The sequence below is a fragment of the Tenrec ecaudatus genome, chromosome 5 (assembly GCF_050624435.1).
Source record: "Tenrec ecaudatus isolate mTenEca1 chromosome 5, mTenEca1.hap1, whole genome shotgun sequence".
Lineage (NCBI taxonomy): Eukaryota > Metazoa > Chordata > Mammalia > Afrosoricida > Tenrecidae > Tenrec > Tenrec ecaudatus.
Window position 1 is genome coordinate 112,850,176 of NC_134534.1, and position 18,261 is coordinate 112,868,436.

At 39.1% G+C, this 18,261-nt stretch overlaps 1 protein-coding gene across 6 annotated transcripts in view; it reads right to left on the reverse strand.

Moving 5' to 3' along the window:
- Positions 1-18,261, reverse strand: part of KIF27 (kinesin family member 27) — a 120,211-nt gene that overhangs the window by 38,750 nt on the left and 63,200 nt on the right. For all 6 annotated transcript variants that reach the window (XM_075549837.1, XM_075549838.1, XM_075549839.1 and 3 more), the window contains 2 exons: positions 8,914-9,119; positions 4,124-4,321 (listed from right to left, as the gene is read on the reverse strand). In XM_075549837.1, the coding sequence (XP_075405952.1) occupies positions 4,124-4,321; positions 8,914-9,119 (404 nt within the window). The remainder of the gene's footprint in view (positions 1-4,123; positions 4,322-8,913; positions 9,120-18,261) is intronic.

Genomic DNA, 18,261 nt, shown 5'->3' on the forward strand with positions numbered 1-18,261 from the left:
CAAATCCATTGCTATCAATTTGATTCCAACTCTTAACAACCGTATGGGACAGAATAGAATTGTCCCATATCATTTCTAAGGCTGTAGTCCTTATAGTGGCAGGCCACCACATCTTTCTCTCAGAGTGGCTGGTGAGTTTGAAACTCAGCTAAGTTTCTAAACCACTGAAATAAAGGCACAGGATAATTGGGAGTTAAAAGGAGTGCTAGTGGTGAATGGGGTGAGCACTGGGCTGCAAAGTGGCTTCAAACCCACCAGCCACTCCAAGGAAGGAAAATGAGGCTGTCTGCTCCCATACAAGGTCAGTCTTGCAAATCCTAAGGAACAGCTCTATTTTGTCTGATAATGTCACCATGAGTCAGAATTAAGGTCACAGCAGTGGGTTTGGTTTGGGATCTAGTTTACATGTATACTTAGAGCTGACTCTATTAATCCTACTTCTACCTACACTTGAAACAGATGAATTCCCTCTTCCACTTGTTGCTCCATAATGCCTTTTTTCATACTGTAATCACTATTACAAAATGGCTATGTAGCAAGCATGCTGCAAAGCATTTCACATCTACTTATGTATTCCTTTTAATCTTTACAATAATCCCACGAAGTAGGAGTATGAGAAATTCTTTCCATAGATAAGAAAAACTGAGCCCAAGGTCATTAATAATTTCAAATGATATCACACCTCTTCTTCAAATTCCATCTATGGACTTCTGTTAAAAACAACTGTTCTAAGAACCTATGGAAACGTTTTAGTATTTTTTGGAAATAGTTTAGAAAACTAGAAAACAGAAAGGTGGCTCCAAATGGAAGGGGGTTGGGATGTCCTTTAAGACCATGATCAGAATTTGTGTTTTTGCAGGAAGCAGAAGTTTCAGTGTTCCTTTGGGTATGATATTTTGGGGATACTAAATCTTGCTGTTAAGTGCTGTTGAGTTGGTTATGACTCACAACAACCCTATGCACAACAGAATGAAATGCTGCCAGTCCTGTGCTATCTGCTCACAGTCATTCCTATGTTTGAGTCCATTGTTGTGGTCCCTGGATCAATCCATCACATTGGGGGGGTGGGGGGGGTCTTCTTCTCTTTCACTGACCGTCTAACTTTACCAAGTATGATGTCCTTTTCTAGGCCTTGATCCCTGCTTTAAAGGAATCATAGAATTAGAATTAAGGAAGGTGTGGCTAGAAGGAACAAAATTTTCCCACATAATAAAAGGTTAAAGGGTTTCAGTAACAAGCAGAAGGGCATTTTAGCAGACTATGCGCCCTTAAAACAAGATCATTTGTTGTTCTTTTCCCTAAATATAGATTTAAAGAATATTGTGTCTTCCTGGTTTAAACTGAGAGAGCAGGAACTAAGATCAGTCAGGCCTGAGCTTTACATGGTAAAACAGTTTGTACAACTAGACTAGGTTTAATGGAAATAAGAATTGGACATATTCAAGCTATTAAGAAGATGTACTCTATATGATTTAATGGATCATTGTATATGAAGGATGAGGAAGAATAAAAAACAATTCCTAGATTTCTAGTTACCTAACTATAACCTCATAAAGTAACCTCGTAAAGATGTAGATGGTTGCATACATTAATCTGGAGTGACCAATGTGTGATTAGGGATTAAATGTGTGGGTTGTCAGTTTAACTGCAGCCATGGAAAAAGGTGAGGTGGCCTGGAAAAGAGTATAAATGATAGGAGCCTCAATGAACTCCTGCATAAGCCCAAGACTGGATGAACTCCCACCTTTAAAGGATGGCTAGAGTAGAATTAGCTAGCACTAACCAAAAACAGAGCAAGAGAGAATGACAAGGCAAGTATGCTGTCACAAAGACAAAGGGGGGAATATTCCCGAGATGGAAGGAGTGTAAACAGTGCCGATATAGCTTAGGTGTGAGGTAAGAAAGACTTTAACTAACGACAAGACAGCACACAAAGGAACTTCCCAAGAGCATTGAAGCAGAGGTGGTAGAGCATGCAAGTAGGTGGTACTGCAAGAAGCCAGTTAGAAAGTTCAAAAGGATGAGCAGAAATAGAGGAAACAGAAGCAGATGGAACAGCCACTTTCCCCAAGAAGTTTAATTATAGAGGGGAGGAGACAGGGGCAGGAGCGGGGGAGTGGGGTAGTAGCTGAAGGGGCAGATAAAATTAGAAGGGATAATCTTAGAGTGAGAAAAATATACAATGTTTAAAGAAAGAATGCATTAGAAAAGGAAGATGCAGGAGAATGCACTAAGATGTGGTGCTGATTGTACAATTCCCATTGATATGAATGAAGGGGGAAGTACAGAGTGGAGACCCAAGGCCCATTTGTCGGCCACTGGAGATCCCCTCATAGAAGGGTTTAGGAGAGGAGATGGGTCAGTCAGGGTATGATGTAGTACCGATGAAGAACACAGCTTTCCCCCAGATCCTGAATGCTTCCTCCCCCCAAAATACCATGATCCGAATTCTACCTTGCAGGACTGGATAGGGCAGAGGTTGTACACTGGTACATATGGGAGCTGGAGGCACAGGGAATCCAGGGTGAACGATACCTTCAGGACCAGGGGTGATGCTGGGAGAGTAGAGGGTGGGTGGGTTGGAAAGGGGGAACTGATTACAAGGATCCACATGTGACCTCCTCCCTGGGAGATGGACGGCAGAGAAGGGGGGAAGGGAGACTCCGGATAGGGCAAGATATGACAGAATAACAATCTATAAATTATCAAGGGCTCATGAGGGAGGAGGGAGGGGGGAGCGGGGAGGGAGGGGGAAAAAAAGAGGACCTGATGCAAAGGGCTTAAGTGGAGAGCAAATGCTTTGAAAATGATTAGGGCAAAGAATGTACGGATGTGCTTTATACAATTGATGTATGTATATGTATGGATTGTGATAAGAGTTGTATGAGCCCCTAATAAAATGTAAAAAAAAAAAGTTGAGGAAACTTTCACACACCTTGGATTTAGCTTAACATTTCAATGGAACAGAGCCTGGCCCATAGTATGTTTGCTATTGTTATTCTGATCACATCTTCTTCACCGTTAGGCAAGTATGATTTAGGACATTCAGATTAGAATAAATGGATTGGTAAAAGAACCCCTGAAATTATTTCCCTGAGATTCTTAAACCTTAACTAGTACAAAAAGGTCTGTTTTGAACACTATTCTCTTCAAGGTCTATCTACATGGGCTCAATTTGACAACAGCAGCTTGAAGATTAAACAGGAATCTATCAAGCACTGTCTTTATATTAAGGAGGGAGAGGCAACTCAGAAAAGGGTGGGGGGTATTGTTGTTCAACCTGAAGAATATAGTCAATGTCTGAACATGGTTTATGAATGTTAGGCTGTATTGTAAAATAACAACAAAATAAAATTTTAAAGAAATGAACAGGCTGAGGAAGTCAGTGATGCTCTCAATAAGTGATCCAGTTTGAAATTAGGAAATGAGATTTGACTCTAGAGCCCCAGCTTGACACTACCAGGTCCTCCCCAGCCCAATCTATGCCCTAGAATTGCTGAGCACACAGGTCCGATCATGCTTCTGCTCACTCAAAATAATGGAGCCCTTTTACCTTCACTGTTTTTACTATGGAAATGGGAAGTCCTATTTGAAAGTTATTACTGAGAAAGCCTGATACACACGCACACACACATATATATATACCCATTACTATAGAGTCAATTCTGACTCACCCTATATAGGTTTGTTTTGAGGCTGTAAATCTTTACAGGAGGAGAAAGTCTAATCTCATCTTTTTACACCGTACCTCTGGTAGATTTGAACCACCAATCATGTGGTTAGCAGTCCAACACTTAACACCACCACCAAATTGACTAACTTTACTAGACAACAAATGTGTGTGTGTGTGTGTGTGCATACACACTTGACATTCTTAAATAAGTTCTTGGAACAAGTAACTGAAACAGTATCACTGTACCTTCTTTACTGAAGTTAAAGCCCTTATGACAATATTTAGAATTCCACAAATAAGTTTTACTATCTAGTTGAACAAAGTTTTCAAGTGAATAAAGACAGCAGCCAAGGGCAAGCCAAAGTTAGATAACTCAGAAGCAGAATGAATCAAGATCTTGACTGTTTAACATTTCATATGATGCTGAACAGGAAAGTATGACAGTATTACTTTGATTTTTTGTTGATCCCGCTTAATTTCTGTATCCAGTTGCTTCCTTTTTTCATTTTCTTCTCGAAATCGTCTTTGCAGCTGTGCCTTTTGATATTTCATGTGATCTACATTCTGCTCTAGTTCGTTAGCACGCTTCTCATTTTGGATAGAAAGTGATGCCAATTTCTTACTGTCCTGTTGCTTCTTCTGTAAAACCTGAGATCACATGGGACATTTCAGAATGAAAAATGGCACCTCTCACATTCCTCCACAGAACAAATGTTTCATTCAATGGCAAGGGTAAGCATATTGCATAAATTTCCTTTTTATAAGTCCATAGACAATTGTTTTCTTGACACTTTTACAATTGGAACAATCATCATTTTCACCAAATACATAAAAAGTAGTCATGAGATTTCCTGATGTGACAACTAAGCAGAACATAGTGCATCTCTATGCCTTTTTAATGAATATTCTCATTTTTAAATATATTATTTTAAATGTGGCAGAAATTAAATATTGCAATACATGGCAAAAACTAAAACAGTGCAAAACAGAATTTATATTTTAAAAGATGCCCTTTGACCCAATTCCTAATCTTCCTGTCCTGCTCCTTCACATTAAATTACAAATTTCTTAAACAGCCTTCCAGAAATAATTTATGCACATGCATGCAAATAGTTAAGAGTCTTGTCCCACCTTGCTTTTGTTTCTGTGGGCCCAGCTGTAGCCTAAATTACTAATCCCTAAACAAAAATGACCAGAAGTAATACCAGTTTCCCTGAAACCATAAACTTTCTCATCTAACTATTGTCTGCAGAAGCATTAACAATATGCTAACATGTTCAGATTTGCATTCCACAAATTACCACCTCCATCCCCAAACCAAGCCCAATGCTTTGGAGTCATTCTGCTTCCTAATGACCTTACAAGACAAAATATAAATGCCCCAAAGTTGTAAATCTTTCTAGAAGCAAATTGTCATACTTCTCTGGTGGGGTGGGTGTTAAGTTCAAGTTGCCAACCTGTAGTAGCCAAGCATTTAACTAGGGCTCCGTACCTCATGATGGAATCATATGCAGCCCACCATTTTCTTCTTTATTTTGGCAACAAATTATTAACAGAAACATTAGTTTAAATTAAACTTACTGTTCACAAAGACATGATAGCAGCACTACTCCCAAGTGTGTTCTGTGGACCGTGCTTGTCCAAAAATGGCTGCTGTTGATCAGCACCACGGAACACACTAGTAGATGCAGCTGTCCCTGTTTCCAGGCGAGACCGAAGGAGGCAGCCAGTGTACTCGTTTACCTTGATCCCGGGGCACCTAAGAACAAGTAGTTTGCATAGGAACTGCAGCCCTGACTCAGAAGCCACAATGTGGCCTTTGCAATTTCCCATCCCTGATGTTGTTTACTTGCTTTGCCTCTTAATAATGGCAATAATGGAGCAAAAGGGGCAATACCAGCATTTTAGTTTCTATTTTGCAAAATACTGAAAAGATCCGAGTAAAAGTTGATCATTTTATTTTAAAATGAGAGGTGGTTGACATTCCTTCCTACACTGATTCTAGAGTTGCTGCATAAAAATGCAGCCTTTATGTTTTTAAAATATTGACGTAACTGCCCTACACCAATAAAAACATTGGAATTTCAGTAGTTTTAATGGTAGGATGACAGAGTAGTAAAAACTGGTAGTGTCACCAAAACTATGTGATTCTGAATGAGCTAGTTTACCTTTCTAAGCTTAGCTTCTTCAATGTTTAAGTAGGCATAAATATACCCACTTCAAATGATAAAATGAAGATCAAATAAAATATGTATAAAGTATTTGGTATGTATCTAGCATGGGGTACAGTTGGCAACTACTGCCCTCACCATTACCCCACTACCATGCTCAGCATCTCAGCATCCTCATCCCCATGATTAGTGCATGGTTATTAGTGCACAAAGGCACAGAAATTTCTAAACCAACACAAAAATTATTCCAGTCCTCTGAAGTAGCAGACATTTCTTTTTAGCTTAAATTCTGTGCTTTCTCTTTTGCTTTCCTTGCCAAACCCTTAAGAAGGACCTTAGGTGGTGCAAATGGTTGATGTACTTGGCTGTTAGCTGATAGACTAGAGCAGGCATCCTCAAACTAAGGCCCACGGGCCACATACAGCCTGCCGAGAACATTTATCCACCCCACCAGGTGTTTTTGCCCCATTTGTTTTTAACTTCAAAATAAGATATGTGCAGTGTGCATAGGAATTTGTTTATAGGACAGTGAACTGGCCCCGTTTAAAAAGTTTGAGGACCCCTGGACTAGAAGTTTGAATCTACCCAAAGATGTCTTGGAAGAAAGGTCTGCTTTCTCAGGAAAAAAAACCCACTGAAATCATATACAGCACAGTTCTAGTCTGACTCATAGAATGTCTCCAAAAATCAGAATTAACTCAATAAAAACTCAATTACATGAAAAGAAAAACATGGAATTAGGAAGCATGGGAAACAAAAATACATCCTAACTTACAAGTACTATTAATAATTCAGCTACTAACTGAAAGGTGAGTGGTCCTGCACCACCAGTGCTCACAGAAGATTCCCTGCTCCTGTAAAGATTTGCAGTCTCAGAGACCCTTGGGATTCTCGAATGTCCTATAGGGTCGCTATGAGTAGCAATCAACTCAATGACAATGGGGGTTTGGTTTTTATGTTTGATTATTAATTATGTTGCAGAAAACACAGATAGCCTTCATTAAATTTACATATAAGGCTTAAACTATAAAGCATACCTGACCTACTACCGTCGGGTCAATTTCATTCATAGGGACACTCTACCGCAGAGGAGAAGTGGCCTCCTAGAGTTTCCAAGTTATCCAATCTTTACATGAATAGAAACCCTCATCTTTTGCCCTTGCAACAACTATGGTTCAAACTATTGACCTTGAAGTTAGCAATGCAACATTTGCCCACTGTGCCATCAGGGCTCACTTATAGAAGTAACTTCCTTAGAAATGCAGTAGTTCCATTTATTACTAAGGTGAATCTAAGGATTATAATTAGAATTAAGGCTACTATATAAATGTATGAAATTATAAAATTTCATACAAAACAGAGGAAAAATGCCATCATTGTTTTGTTTATAGTAATGTTTTGTGAAAATGAATACTTTGTTAAACATCACAGCCTTTATACGAAAATGAATTGATCCCACTCTAAGATGAATTACAAACAAGCAAAAAAACTCACTGACTCTATGGACAGAACAGAACTTCCCCTGCAGGTTTCTGAGGCTGTAAATCTTTATAGGAGCAGACAGCCACATCTTATTCTTGCAGAGCTGTTGGTGGTTCCAAACTGCTGACCTTGTGATTGGCAGCCCAATGTGTAACCCACTTGACCACCTAGGCACTTTCTGAGATGAATTAATACGTGAAAGGGTGTATTTTGATCTGTTCTGAAAGATGATACATCATATTACCATGTCCTGTAATTTTGACTTGAGTGGTGACTTGAGAGGCTATCTAAAGTAAACCTTGTTTCTCCCCCTCCCCATTTAAAAAAAGTCATCTTATTGGGACTCTTACCGATATAACATTCCATAGTTCAATCACATCAGTGTTGTATAATTGCTACCACAAACAGTTTTAAAGTATTTCTTTTCTTCTTAAACTTCTTGTATCAGCTCCCCTTTATCCCCTCCTTCCCTCGCCATACCCCTCAGGAACCCCACTCCTTTTTTTATTTCCTATAATTTTTTTTGGCCATATCTTCCCCAGGATATGTAACCCTGAAAGAAATGAGAACTGTGCTGATGTACCTCTACTTAACAGAGGTATTCGTCTGCTCTATGTTAGGATCCCTGTTAAACTTGGGATAATCTGTAAATTTTTTTTGGTTTTTTTTGTATTTCTCTATACAAGTAAACTTTGTTTCTGAAGATGTTGAGATGTTTTCTGCAGAATGCAACTAGGCTCTCTGGAAGGTTTTCCTGTCATATAGACTCCCCCCAGCCTAACCCCAACAGTTTCTACCGCAGCAGTCACACCTAGGGCAGGGGCCTGGCACACAAGCAGGTGGAGAGTAAACACTCTTGTTGACAGGAAAGAACAGCTGTGGCACTGCGTACTACCATTCTGAACAGGGTAGTTACAATTCCACATTCAATGAAAATCATGCGGCTTTTGATAATGTTGCTAGTTATCATGGAGTCGATTTTGACTCATGACAGTCCCATGTGTGCAGAGTAGAAATGTGTTCCGTCGGGTTTTTAAGACATTTTTGGAAGCAGTTCACCCCACCTTACTTTTGAGGTTCCTTTGCATGGGTTTTAACCACCAAACCTATGGTTAGCCGTCCAGTGCTTAATGACTCAGGGATTATTTTCATAATAAAATTAAATAATAATTCTTCTTGAATGAATAGGCTAAACCCAAACCCATTCATCAATTCTGACTCAGAATGACCCTATCGGACAGAGTAGAATGGCCTCAAGGGTTTCCAAGGCTATAGTTTTTACAGAAGCAGACTGCCACATCTTTCTCCTGCTGAGTGACTGGTAGGCAGAAACTGCCAACCTGCTGGTTAGTAGTCCAGCCTTAATCACTGAGCCAACAGGATTCCTTAGAAACCTCTTCTATATCTAAAACTTGTAAAAATGTGTAAACCGACCAGTACCCTGGAAAAGAAAGGTTGTCATTCAGTTTCCCTGCTGATTTCATATTCTACTGAAAATAAACACTGAACCCCATTTCTCTATCTCAGTACAATAATCTTCAAAAACAGGGGGTCTAATAACTTTTGCAATTAAACGTTCACAATTACCTGGACTTTAAGCTTTGCAGCATCCATCTTTTTCCGGAACTCCTTCTGTAATTTTACCTTCAAAGCAATATCAGAAAGATCTTTGCTTTCCAGTTCCCGTAGCTGCTTTTGTGTGTCCGTTAATTCCACTCTTGCCTGTTCTGCTTCATGTTCTAGTTTTGTTACTTTCAGAGAATATTGTTTGCTTACAGACTTGGCATCATTACCTTCACAATAGTAATAAAATATTAATTTTAAATTATGTTTTCCAAAAACTAAAAACAACAAAAACATTTAAATGTTCTACTTTGAAAAATATAGTTGGGAAGTGTTACTCGTTAGGGTCTGGCATTAAAACCCAGCAGACTCCACCCAGTGGTACCAATACAACCAGGCAGGTGGTCTCTCAATAATTATTTTCTTTTGTTCTTATGTGGTACCATTTTAATTTTCTCACTGATTCACCTTCAATGCTTTAGTCTGACATTTTGAACATCCTGAATTTCACTTTAGCTTTACTGAAAACATATTCCAATTAAGGATTTTTGCAATGACACTTGGCCCTCTTGCTTAGTGTTCTTTGGTATGCTGCTACCTGTAAACGATATCTTTGAAGTATTTTAAACATGAGAAATAGGGAAATAAGATGATAAACCCTCATCACCCAAATTCAAGAACTAGTAAGATCTTGTTGGTTTTTTTAATTTTTCTTTGGTGTTACACATTGCTTGATTACCATAAAGCAAACTTTCACCTATACATATCTCAATAAGAATCTATACAAAATATAGATATAGTCAAAAAGTCATTGTTATATCTAACAATATTAAGAACACACCCAGCCCACATTCACGCTTTCCCAAGTGTCTCAAAAACATCTCTTGCCATTCAGGGAAGAACTGACACCAATCCTATACAAACTCTTCCAGAACATAGAGAAAGGCGGAAAACTCCCAAACTCTTTCTATGAAGCTAGTATAACTCCGATACCTAAAGCAGGCAAAGATGCCACAAGAATCGAGAACTATAGACCAATATCACTAATGAACATTGATGTAAAAATCCTTAACAAAATACTGGCCAACAGAATACAAAAGCATATTAAAAAAATAATTCACCGTGACCAAGTGGGATTCATACCTGGGATGCAGGGATGGTTCAACATATGAAAGACCATCAGCATTATTTGACACATTGGCAGGAAAAAATGATAAGAACCACATGATATCAATAGATGCGGAAAAAGCATTCAACAACATCCAACAGGCATTCCTGTTTAAAGACACTCAAGAAGATAGGAATAGAAAGAAAATTCCTCAATATTATACACGCCATATATGAAAACCAATAGTCAGTGTGGTAGTTAACAGAGAAAAGACGAAAACACTTCCACTGAAAAAGGGGACCAGACAAGGATGCCCCTTTTCCCAACTCCGATTTAACATTGTACTGCAGGTCCTAGCTAACAACATAACACAAAGGAAAGACATTAAAGGTATTCATGTGGGGAAAGAATAGGCAAAATTAACATTATTCACAGGTGATATGATTCTATACATTGAAGATCCCTTAAACTCCACAAGCGGAGTGTTGGAAGCAATAGAGGAATATGGCAGAGTGGCAGGATACAAAATCAACAAACAGACGTCTATTGGACTGCTCTACACATCAGACAAGATCACAGAAGAGACTATTTAAAAGGTAGTAGCCTTTAAAATAGCCAAGCACAAACTGAAATACCTAGGGATATACCTGATTTTAAAAAATGAAAGATTTGTATGAGGAAAATTATTTTAAAACACTACTACAAGAAATCAAGAGTGACCTCAACAAATGGAAGAATATTCCATGCTCGTGGATTGGCAGACTCAATGTAGTAAAGATGTCAGTATGCCCAAGGCACTATATAAGTTCAATGCTATCACAACACGAATACCACCATCCTTCTTCAAAGAATTGGAAAAACAGATTACCAACTTCATATGGAGGGGAAAGAAACCCAGAATTAGCAGAGAACTTCTCAAGGAGAAAAACAAAGTGGGAGAACTTATTCTACCTGACTTTACTTAGCATGTACAGCCACAGTAGTCAAAACAGTGTGGTGCTGGTATAATGACAGATATTCAGACCAATGGAAAAGAGCTAAAGACCCAGAAATAAGAACAGCAGCATACAGGCAACTGATCTTTGATAAGGGCCCAAAAAATATCAGATGGGAAGCAGATGCCATCTTCAATCAATGGTGCTGGAAAAAATGGTTATCTACCTGCAGAAAAATTAAGCAAGACCCTTACCTCACTCTGTGCACAAGAATAAACCCCAAACACTTAGGGCCATTAATGAGGGAATTGGGACAAACCTGAGAACCTTGGCACAGGGAATACATAGGCTATCAGAAATAGGGAAGGATACAAATACACAGGAGTCACAAATAGACAAGTGGGATATACTGAAGATAAGACACCTGTGTACATAGAATTCACCAAGAGAGTAATAAGAGAGTCTACTGACTGGGAAAGCATCTTTAGCAATGACACATCAGACAATGACCTTATTACTAAAATGTATAATACTCTGCTAGCTTCCAAAAAGAAAAAAACTAGCTGAACAGAAGTTTCACAGGGACAGAAATCCGAATGGCCAATAAACATATGATAAAATGTTCCCAATCACTAGCCATAAGAGAAATGTAAATCAAAACAACTATGAGATACCACCTAACAACCTCAAAGATAGCCCAATTCAAAAAATCAGAAAGCAACAAGTGTTGGAGGGGCTATGGTGAGATAGGAACTCTCATCCACTGCTGGTGGACCTATAGGTAGGTAAAGCCACTATGGAAATCTATTTGATGATTTCTCAGATGGAAATTGAGCTACTATACGACCCAGAAATCCCCCTATAGGGCATATACCCAGGAAAGGTAAGAAACAAACCATGGCCAGACATCTGTGCTCCAATGTTCATTGCGGCCCAGTTCACAATCACAATGAGTTGGAAACAACCCAAATTTTCATCAACAGATGAATGTATTAAAAAAAACTGTGGTACATACATATAATGGAGTACTAAGCATCGCTAAAAAGCAGTGGTGAATGTATGAAGCATTCGCCGCATGGGAAGAACTAGAGGAAATTATGCTAAGTGATATAAGCCAAGCACAAAAGGGCAAGTATAACATGAGTCCGCTGAGGTAAGTTTATATATGTATATGAGAGAACAGAAAGGTAAGTGCAAAAGGGGCACAGGGAAAAAGCTACTGTATACAAACACTCCAGGGGTGAGGTCCAGGTAGTATGGCAGGGGCCAGACCAAATCCAGGGTACATATGATAGTCAACTAAAAAGGGGGCAGGGAGGAAAAGGAAAAGAAAAAAAAAGATGTGTGGTGGGGTAATAGGGCACTAACCCACCCAAGGGGAGGGTATTGTTTGTATCTCCATAGGGAAAGAGGGTCCAGATATAAAGCCAGTGTCAGACGACTACAGTGTGCCGACAAGGAGGGGGGAGCCAGTGGAAGGGCCTGAGGGCTCGGCCCCCAAACCAGCTACATAGACAACTGCCTCTCCCCCCAGAAGAATGTACTTGAGAGGATGGCACTGAAGCTGCAGCTAGGGGAGAAAGACATATCTGATCAGAGCAAATGGAGGATGATATCCCCGCTCTGAACAGCCAATGCACAGAATGGACAAAATGGCTGATCCCATTACAAGACATGCCATCCCTTGATGGCCCAGGGCCTTAAGGGGAACAACACTGGAGACTTTGTTGGAACTGGCCCAGACTGACCCTGTGACACAGAGGCAAACCACTAAAAGAGTGCGGCTGAGCAACTGTGGGTGCAGAGCAGGGAACCCCTGAGAGAGTACAAAGGACAGACTCTGGGGACAAAGCATGGTACCAAATCAGAACTGAATGAAGGACCTTGATCTATTTACAGGTTTGTCTTTCTTTTTAAAGTTTTTTCTTTTAATTAATTTATTCTTTTAGGGGTAATTGGTTTCCTTTTTTGTGGTCATCGCTATGTTCTCATTCATCACCTATCCTGCTATGGCTTGATTTTTGGTGCATATTATTATCTCTAACAGATCCATCTAGATAAGATAGACAGGATGAATAGTCTGGAGGAGAAAGCAAAGGGACCAATGGTTCGGGGGCTGGGGGGGAGGACATGGGAGAGGAGGGGGAGGTAAGAAGGTGGTGCTGACCAACCCAGGGACAGGGGAGCAACAAGTGATCCAAAATCAGTGGCAAGAAGGGTGTGAGAGGCCTGGTAGGATTCAGCAAGGGCAAGGTAACCAAGAGAAATTACTGAAACCCGAATGAAGCCTGAGCATGATAGTGGGACAAGAAGAAAGTAAAAGGAAATAGAGGAAAGAACATGGTGGCAAGGGGCATTTATAGAGGTCAAAAGATGGGAACGTACATACGTAAATATATTTATATAAGAGTGTGGAGAAACAGATCTATGTGTATATATTTATAGGTTTAGTATTAAGACAGTAGATGGACATTGGGCCTCCACTCAAGCACTTACTCAATGCAAGAACATGTTGTTCTATTAAATTGGCATTCCAGGATGCACACCTTCCCTACACGATTGCTGAAGAAAAATGTGTGCATAAGCAAATGTGGTGAAGAAAGGTGATGGTGCCCAGCTATCAAAAGATATAGCATCTGGGATCTTAAAGGCTTGAAGATAAACAAGCGGCTATCTAGCTGAGAATCATTAAAGCCCACATGGAAGAAGCACTCCAGTCTGTCTGACCATGAGGTGAAGGGACCAGTTATCAGACATCAAAGAACTAAAAATCTATCAGTGGGTGACTACCTTCCTGATATGATCACTGAAGACAAACATGTGCATAAGCAAAGGTGGTGAAGAAAGCTGATGGTGCCCAGATATCAAAAGATATAGTGTCTAAGGTCTTAAAGGTTTAAAGACAAATAAGCGGCCATCTAGCTCAGAAACAACAAAACCCACATGGAAGAGGCACACTGACCTGTGTGACCATGAGCTGTCGAAGGGATCAGGTATCAAGCATCACAGAACAAAAAATTTTATCATTGTAAATGTGGGTGCGTGCAAAGTAGAGACTCAAAGCCCATTGGTAGGCAACTGGACACCCCCTTACTGAAGGGTTGTGGGGAGGTGATGTGCCAGTCAGGGTACAGGGTAGCAACGATGAAACATACAACTTTCCTCTAGTTTTTAAATGTTTCCTCCTCCCATTATCATGATCCCAATCCTACCTTACAAATCTGACTAGACCAGAGGATGTACATTGGTAAAGATAGCAACTGGAAACACAGGAAATCCAGGACAGATGACTCCTTCAGGACCAGTGGTGAGAGTGGCGATGCCTGGAGGATGGAGGGAATGTGGGGTAGAAAGGGGAAACTGACTACAATAATCTAAGTATAGCCTCTTCACTGGGAAATGGACAGCAGAGAAGAGGGCAGGGGGAGACGTCACACAGTGTAACATATGACAAAATAATAATTTATGAATTATGAAGGGTTCATGAGGGAGGGGGGAAAATGAGCAGCCAGTATTAAAGGGTAAAGTGGAAGGCAAATGTTTTGAGAATGATGATGGCAACAAATGTACATATGTGCTTGACACAATGGATGTATGTATGGATTGTGATAAGAATTGTATGAGCCCCCAATAAAGTGATTTTTAAAAATCTCTTGCAATTGTTTAATTTTTATTAGGATCCTAAAAAGGTCAAAAACATGTTATGTTCCTTTAGAATTTCTTAGAACTTGTCCTTCCCTCTTCCATCAATTTGGTTAAGATGAATTCTTTAAAATGTTTTATAAATATTAAAAGCATATATAAAATAGGGTGTGTTGTTCCGTGCCATCCAGTTTATTCTAATTCATAGCAACTCTACTCTGTGCAACAGAATGAAAGCCCATCTCATACCACTCCCACATTCTTCCTTTCATTGGAGCCACTGTGTTAAATCCATCTTGCCGGGGTTCCCCCCTAACCTCCACCTTTTCTTTGATCCTCTACTTTACCAAGCATGATGTCCTTTTTCAGGGACCAGTCTCTTGATAACATATTCAAAGTACGTAAGGTGAACTATCATCATCCTCACTCCTAAGGAATACTCTGGTTGTACTACTTCCTCTGACAGTCCATGGTAGCGTTAGTACCGCTCTCATTTGCACCACATTTTTTTTCTTCTTTTAAATCATTTTATTGGGAGTCTTACAGCTCTCTTCACAATTCATACACCCATCCATTGTCACACCACAATTCAAATGCATTGATTCTTCTCCAGTTTCCACATGTATGTGCAGCAATGGAAATATCATGGCTTTTAGTTCAGCAAGCATTGTTCTGCCTTCGTGAATGAGTGTTATGTTAAGTTTTGCTTTATCGCAACTCCCATTGTATAGTGTCTAGTCACCTAAATTGTTAATCTGTACAAATCAACAATCCATTTATTTTTGTCTGAAACACTGTCCTATACATGATACACTTGCCTCTTGTCAAGAGTGTTTTAAATTCTATACCATTGGCTAAATCAGTGATCAATATCAATAGTATTGCCATACATCCCATGATGATTTAAAATGTTCTAGAATAAGCTAATAATGATATCTCTAAAGTGAACCAGGGACAATACCTGCCCTCATGAAGAGATCATTGAAGATATGGGTGCTATAGCAACGTGTGGTATAGAAAACAGGCGGTTGCCAGTTATCAGAAAGAATAGTATCTGGGGTCTTAAAGGCTAATGGCAAAACAAACAGCCATCTAAATTAGGCATCAGCTATATCCACCAGAAAAGCACATCAGCCTATGTAATCTAAGGATTAAATAACACAATACAAATCTGGAGGAACAGTATCAGAGCTTAAATTTTGAGTACCTGGTTTTGCAGAAGGCTGGAGAGGACAGTGAAAGCCCAAAGTCCATTTACAGGGGTCCCACATGGATTATGCTTCTGGTGAATCCCCTCACACTAAGGACTAAGGATGAGAATGACCTTGTTATCAGAGAGCACATTGTATGGTGGATGCCTGTAGATATAGTTAGACACAAATGTGACACCTTGTCATGTGATCTTTCTTTTTCAGTCTAATATTTAATATTTTCTGCTTTCTTTTCTATTTAGGTTTTCTATGTTTTATTCTGTCATTGTTAGGTTTTTTGTTTGCTTTAACTTGTATATTTTTCTGTATTATGAAATTCAGGTTATGTAAATCTATGGAAGGAGAGGTTGGCAGGAAATGAGGAGCTAACAATGAGTATAAGAAATCTGTTGGGCTGATAACCACTGGGTCAGCAGTTTGAAACACCCTGTCACTCAGAGGAAGATAGAGGCTTCTATTCTCAGAAAGATCACAGTCTTGGAAATTCAGAGAGGCAACTCTATTCTTAGAACTGGCTCAGTGGCAATACTTCAAGGATGAAAGGAAGAAAATAATTTCAAGGGAACACAAGATGGCAGCAGTTTTATCAGAAAAATAAAAGTGCAGCTATTCCTCAGACCCCAGTTTCTGTCTTCACAGCACATTGAAGGATGGCAAGGCTTCATCTTACATACTGTGGACATATTGTCAGGAGAGACCAGTCCCTGGAAAAGGACATCATGCTTGGTCAAGTGGAGGGGCAGCAAAAAAGGAAGGCCCTTGACAAGATGGATTGACTCAGTGACTGCAACAATGGGCTAAGGTGTGGGAACAACCGTGAGGCTGGCACAGGACCATGCAGTGTCTCATTCTGTTGTGCAGAGGGTTCCCATGTGTAGGACCTAAGAAAAACAATACAACTTTTATATATCTAATACAATTAGAAAAAATATTTCTTTTGAAGAACCAGTAGAGCAGCACCTCAAACTATTATCTAATTTAACTAGCCTACGTAGGAATGGGACTACTCCAAGGGGAGAGAGAAAATATTTTCTTGCTTTCTAATATTTAATACTTGTTGACAATGCTAATTTTTAGTATCCTTGACAGTGTATTAAAATGTTGAGAACTCAAAAAAAAGAAATCTAAAAATTGTGGTGATACATAATTCTTTTTAATATGATCAACATTTTGAAATGTATGGTATGTAAATTATGTCAATAAAATTTTTTTTCTTAAAAGATCACTTACTGTGGGCTCCTACAGCTCTTTTAACAATCTATACATCAACTGTATCAAGCATAATTGTACATATGTTGCCATGATTATTTTCTAAACATTTACTTTCTATTGCGTCAATTGTTGTACCGTAGTCTTTAAAGTTACATCTTGGCTTTATAACACTTTAAAGAAATCTTGTGCAGATTTGCCCAAAATATATTTTTTTTGACTGCTGCTTCTATGAGCATCGATTGCAACTCCAAGGAAGATGAACTCCTTGTCTGCTTCTTTTCTCGATTTACTATGATCTTGCCTATAGTCCAGTTGTAAGGATTTTTATTTTCTTTAAATGGCATTGTAATCTCTACTGAAGACTGCAATCTTTGATCTTCCTTAGTAAGCGCTTTAAATAATCCACTTTCAGTAAGCTAGATTTTGCCATCTGCATATCACATATTATTAAGTCTTCCTCCGATCGTTATGCCTCAATCTTCTTCATATACTCCAGCTTCTCGTTATTTGTACAGTACAATTAAGTACGGATGGTGAAAATATACATTACTGACACAGACCTCTCCTGATTTTAAACCACGCAGCATTCCCTTGTTCTGTTCACACAACTTCGTCTGTACAGGTTCTGTGGGAGCAGAAAGTATGTGCTCTGGAATTCTTTCCAGTGTCATCCATAGTTTATTATGTTCCACACAGTCAGCCAAGTTCCATCTGAGCTTGGTACGGTATTCCTCATTCCGTGTACTATTAAGAATCTAGCTTGAAATGTTTTTTAAGTTATCGTCAGCAAAATTTTATTTCCATTTGATACTGATACTGTTCAATAATTTACACATTCTGTTGGGTCACCTTTCTCTGGAAAGGGCACAAATATGATCTCTTCCGGTCATTTGACCAGGTAATTGTTGTCTATATTTCTGGGCATAAATTAGAGAGTGCTTTAAGCACTGCATCAGTTTTTTGGAATGTTTCCATTGATACTGCCAATCCTTGGAGCCTTGTTTTTCACTAATACCTTCATTTCAACTTAGACTTTTTCTTTCAATATCAATGGTCCCTGATCCTATGCTACCTCTTAAAGTGGTTGACCATGACTAGTCATTCTTTTTGAGATAGTGACTGTGTGTAGTCTTTCCACCTTCTTTTGATATTTCTGTATTGTTCAATATTTTACATAAAGAATCCTTCAATATTGCAACTCAAAGTTTGATTTTTCTTATATTTATAAATATTTTTATTAATAGAGGCATCATCTTTATACTTT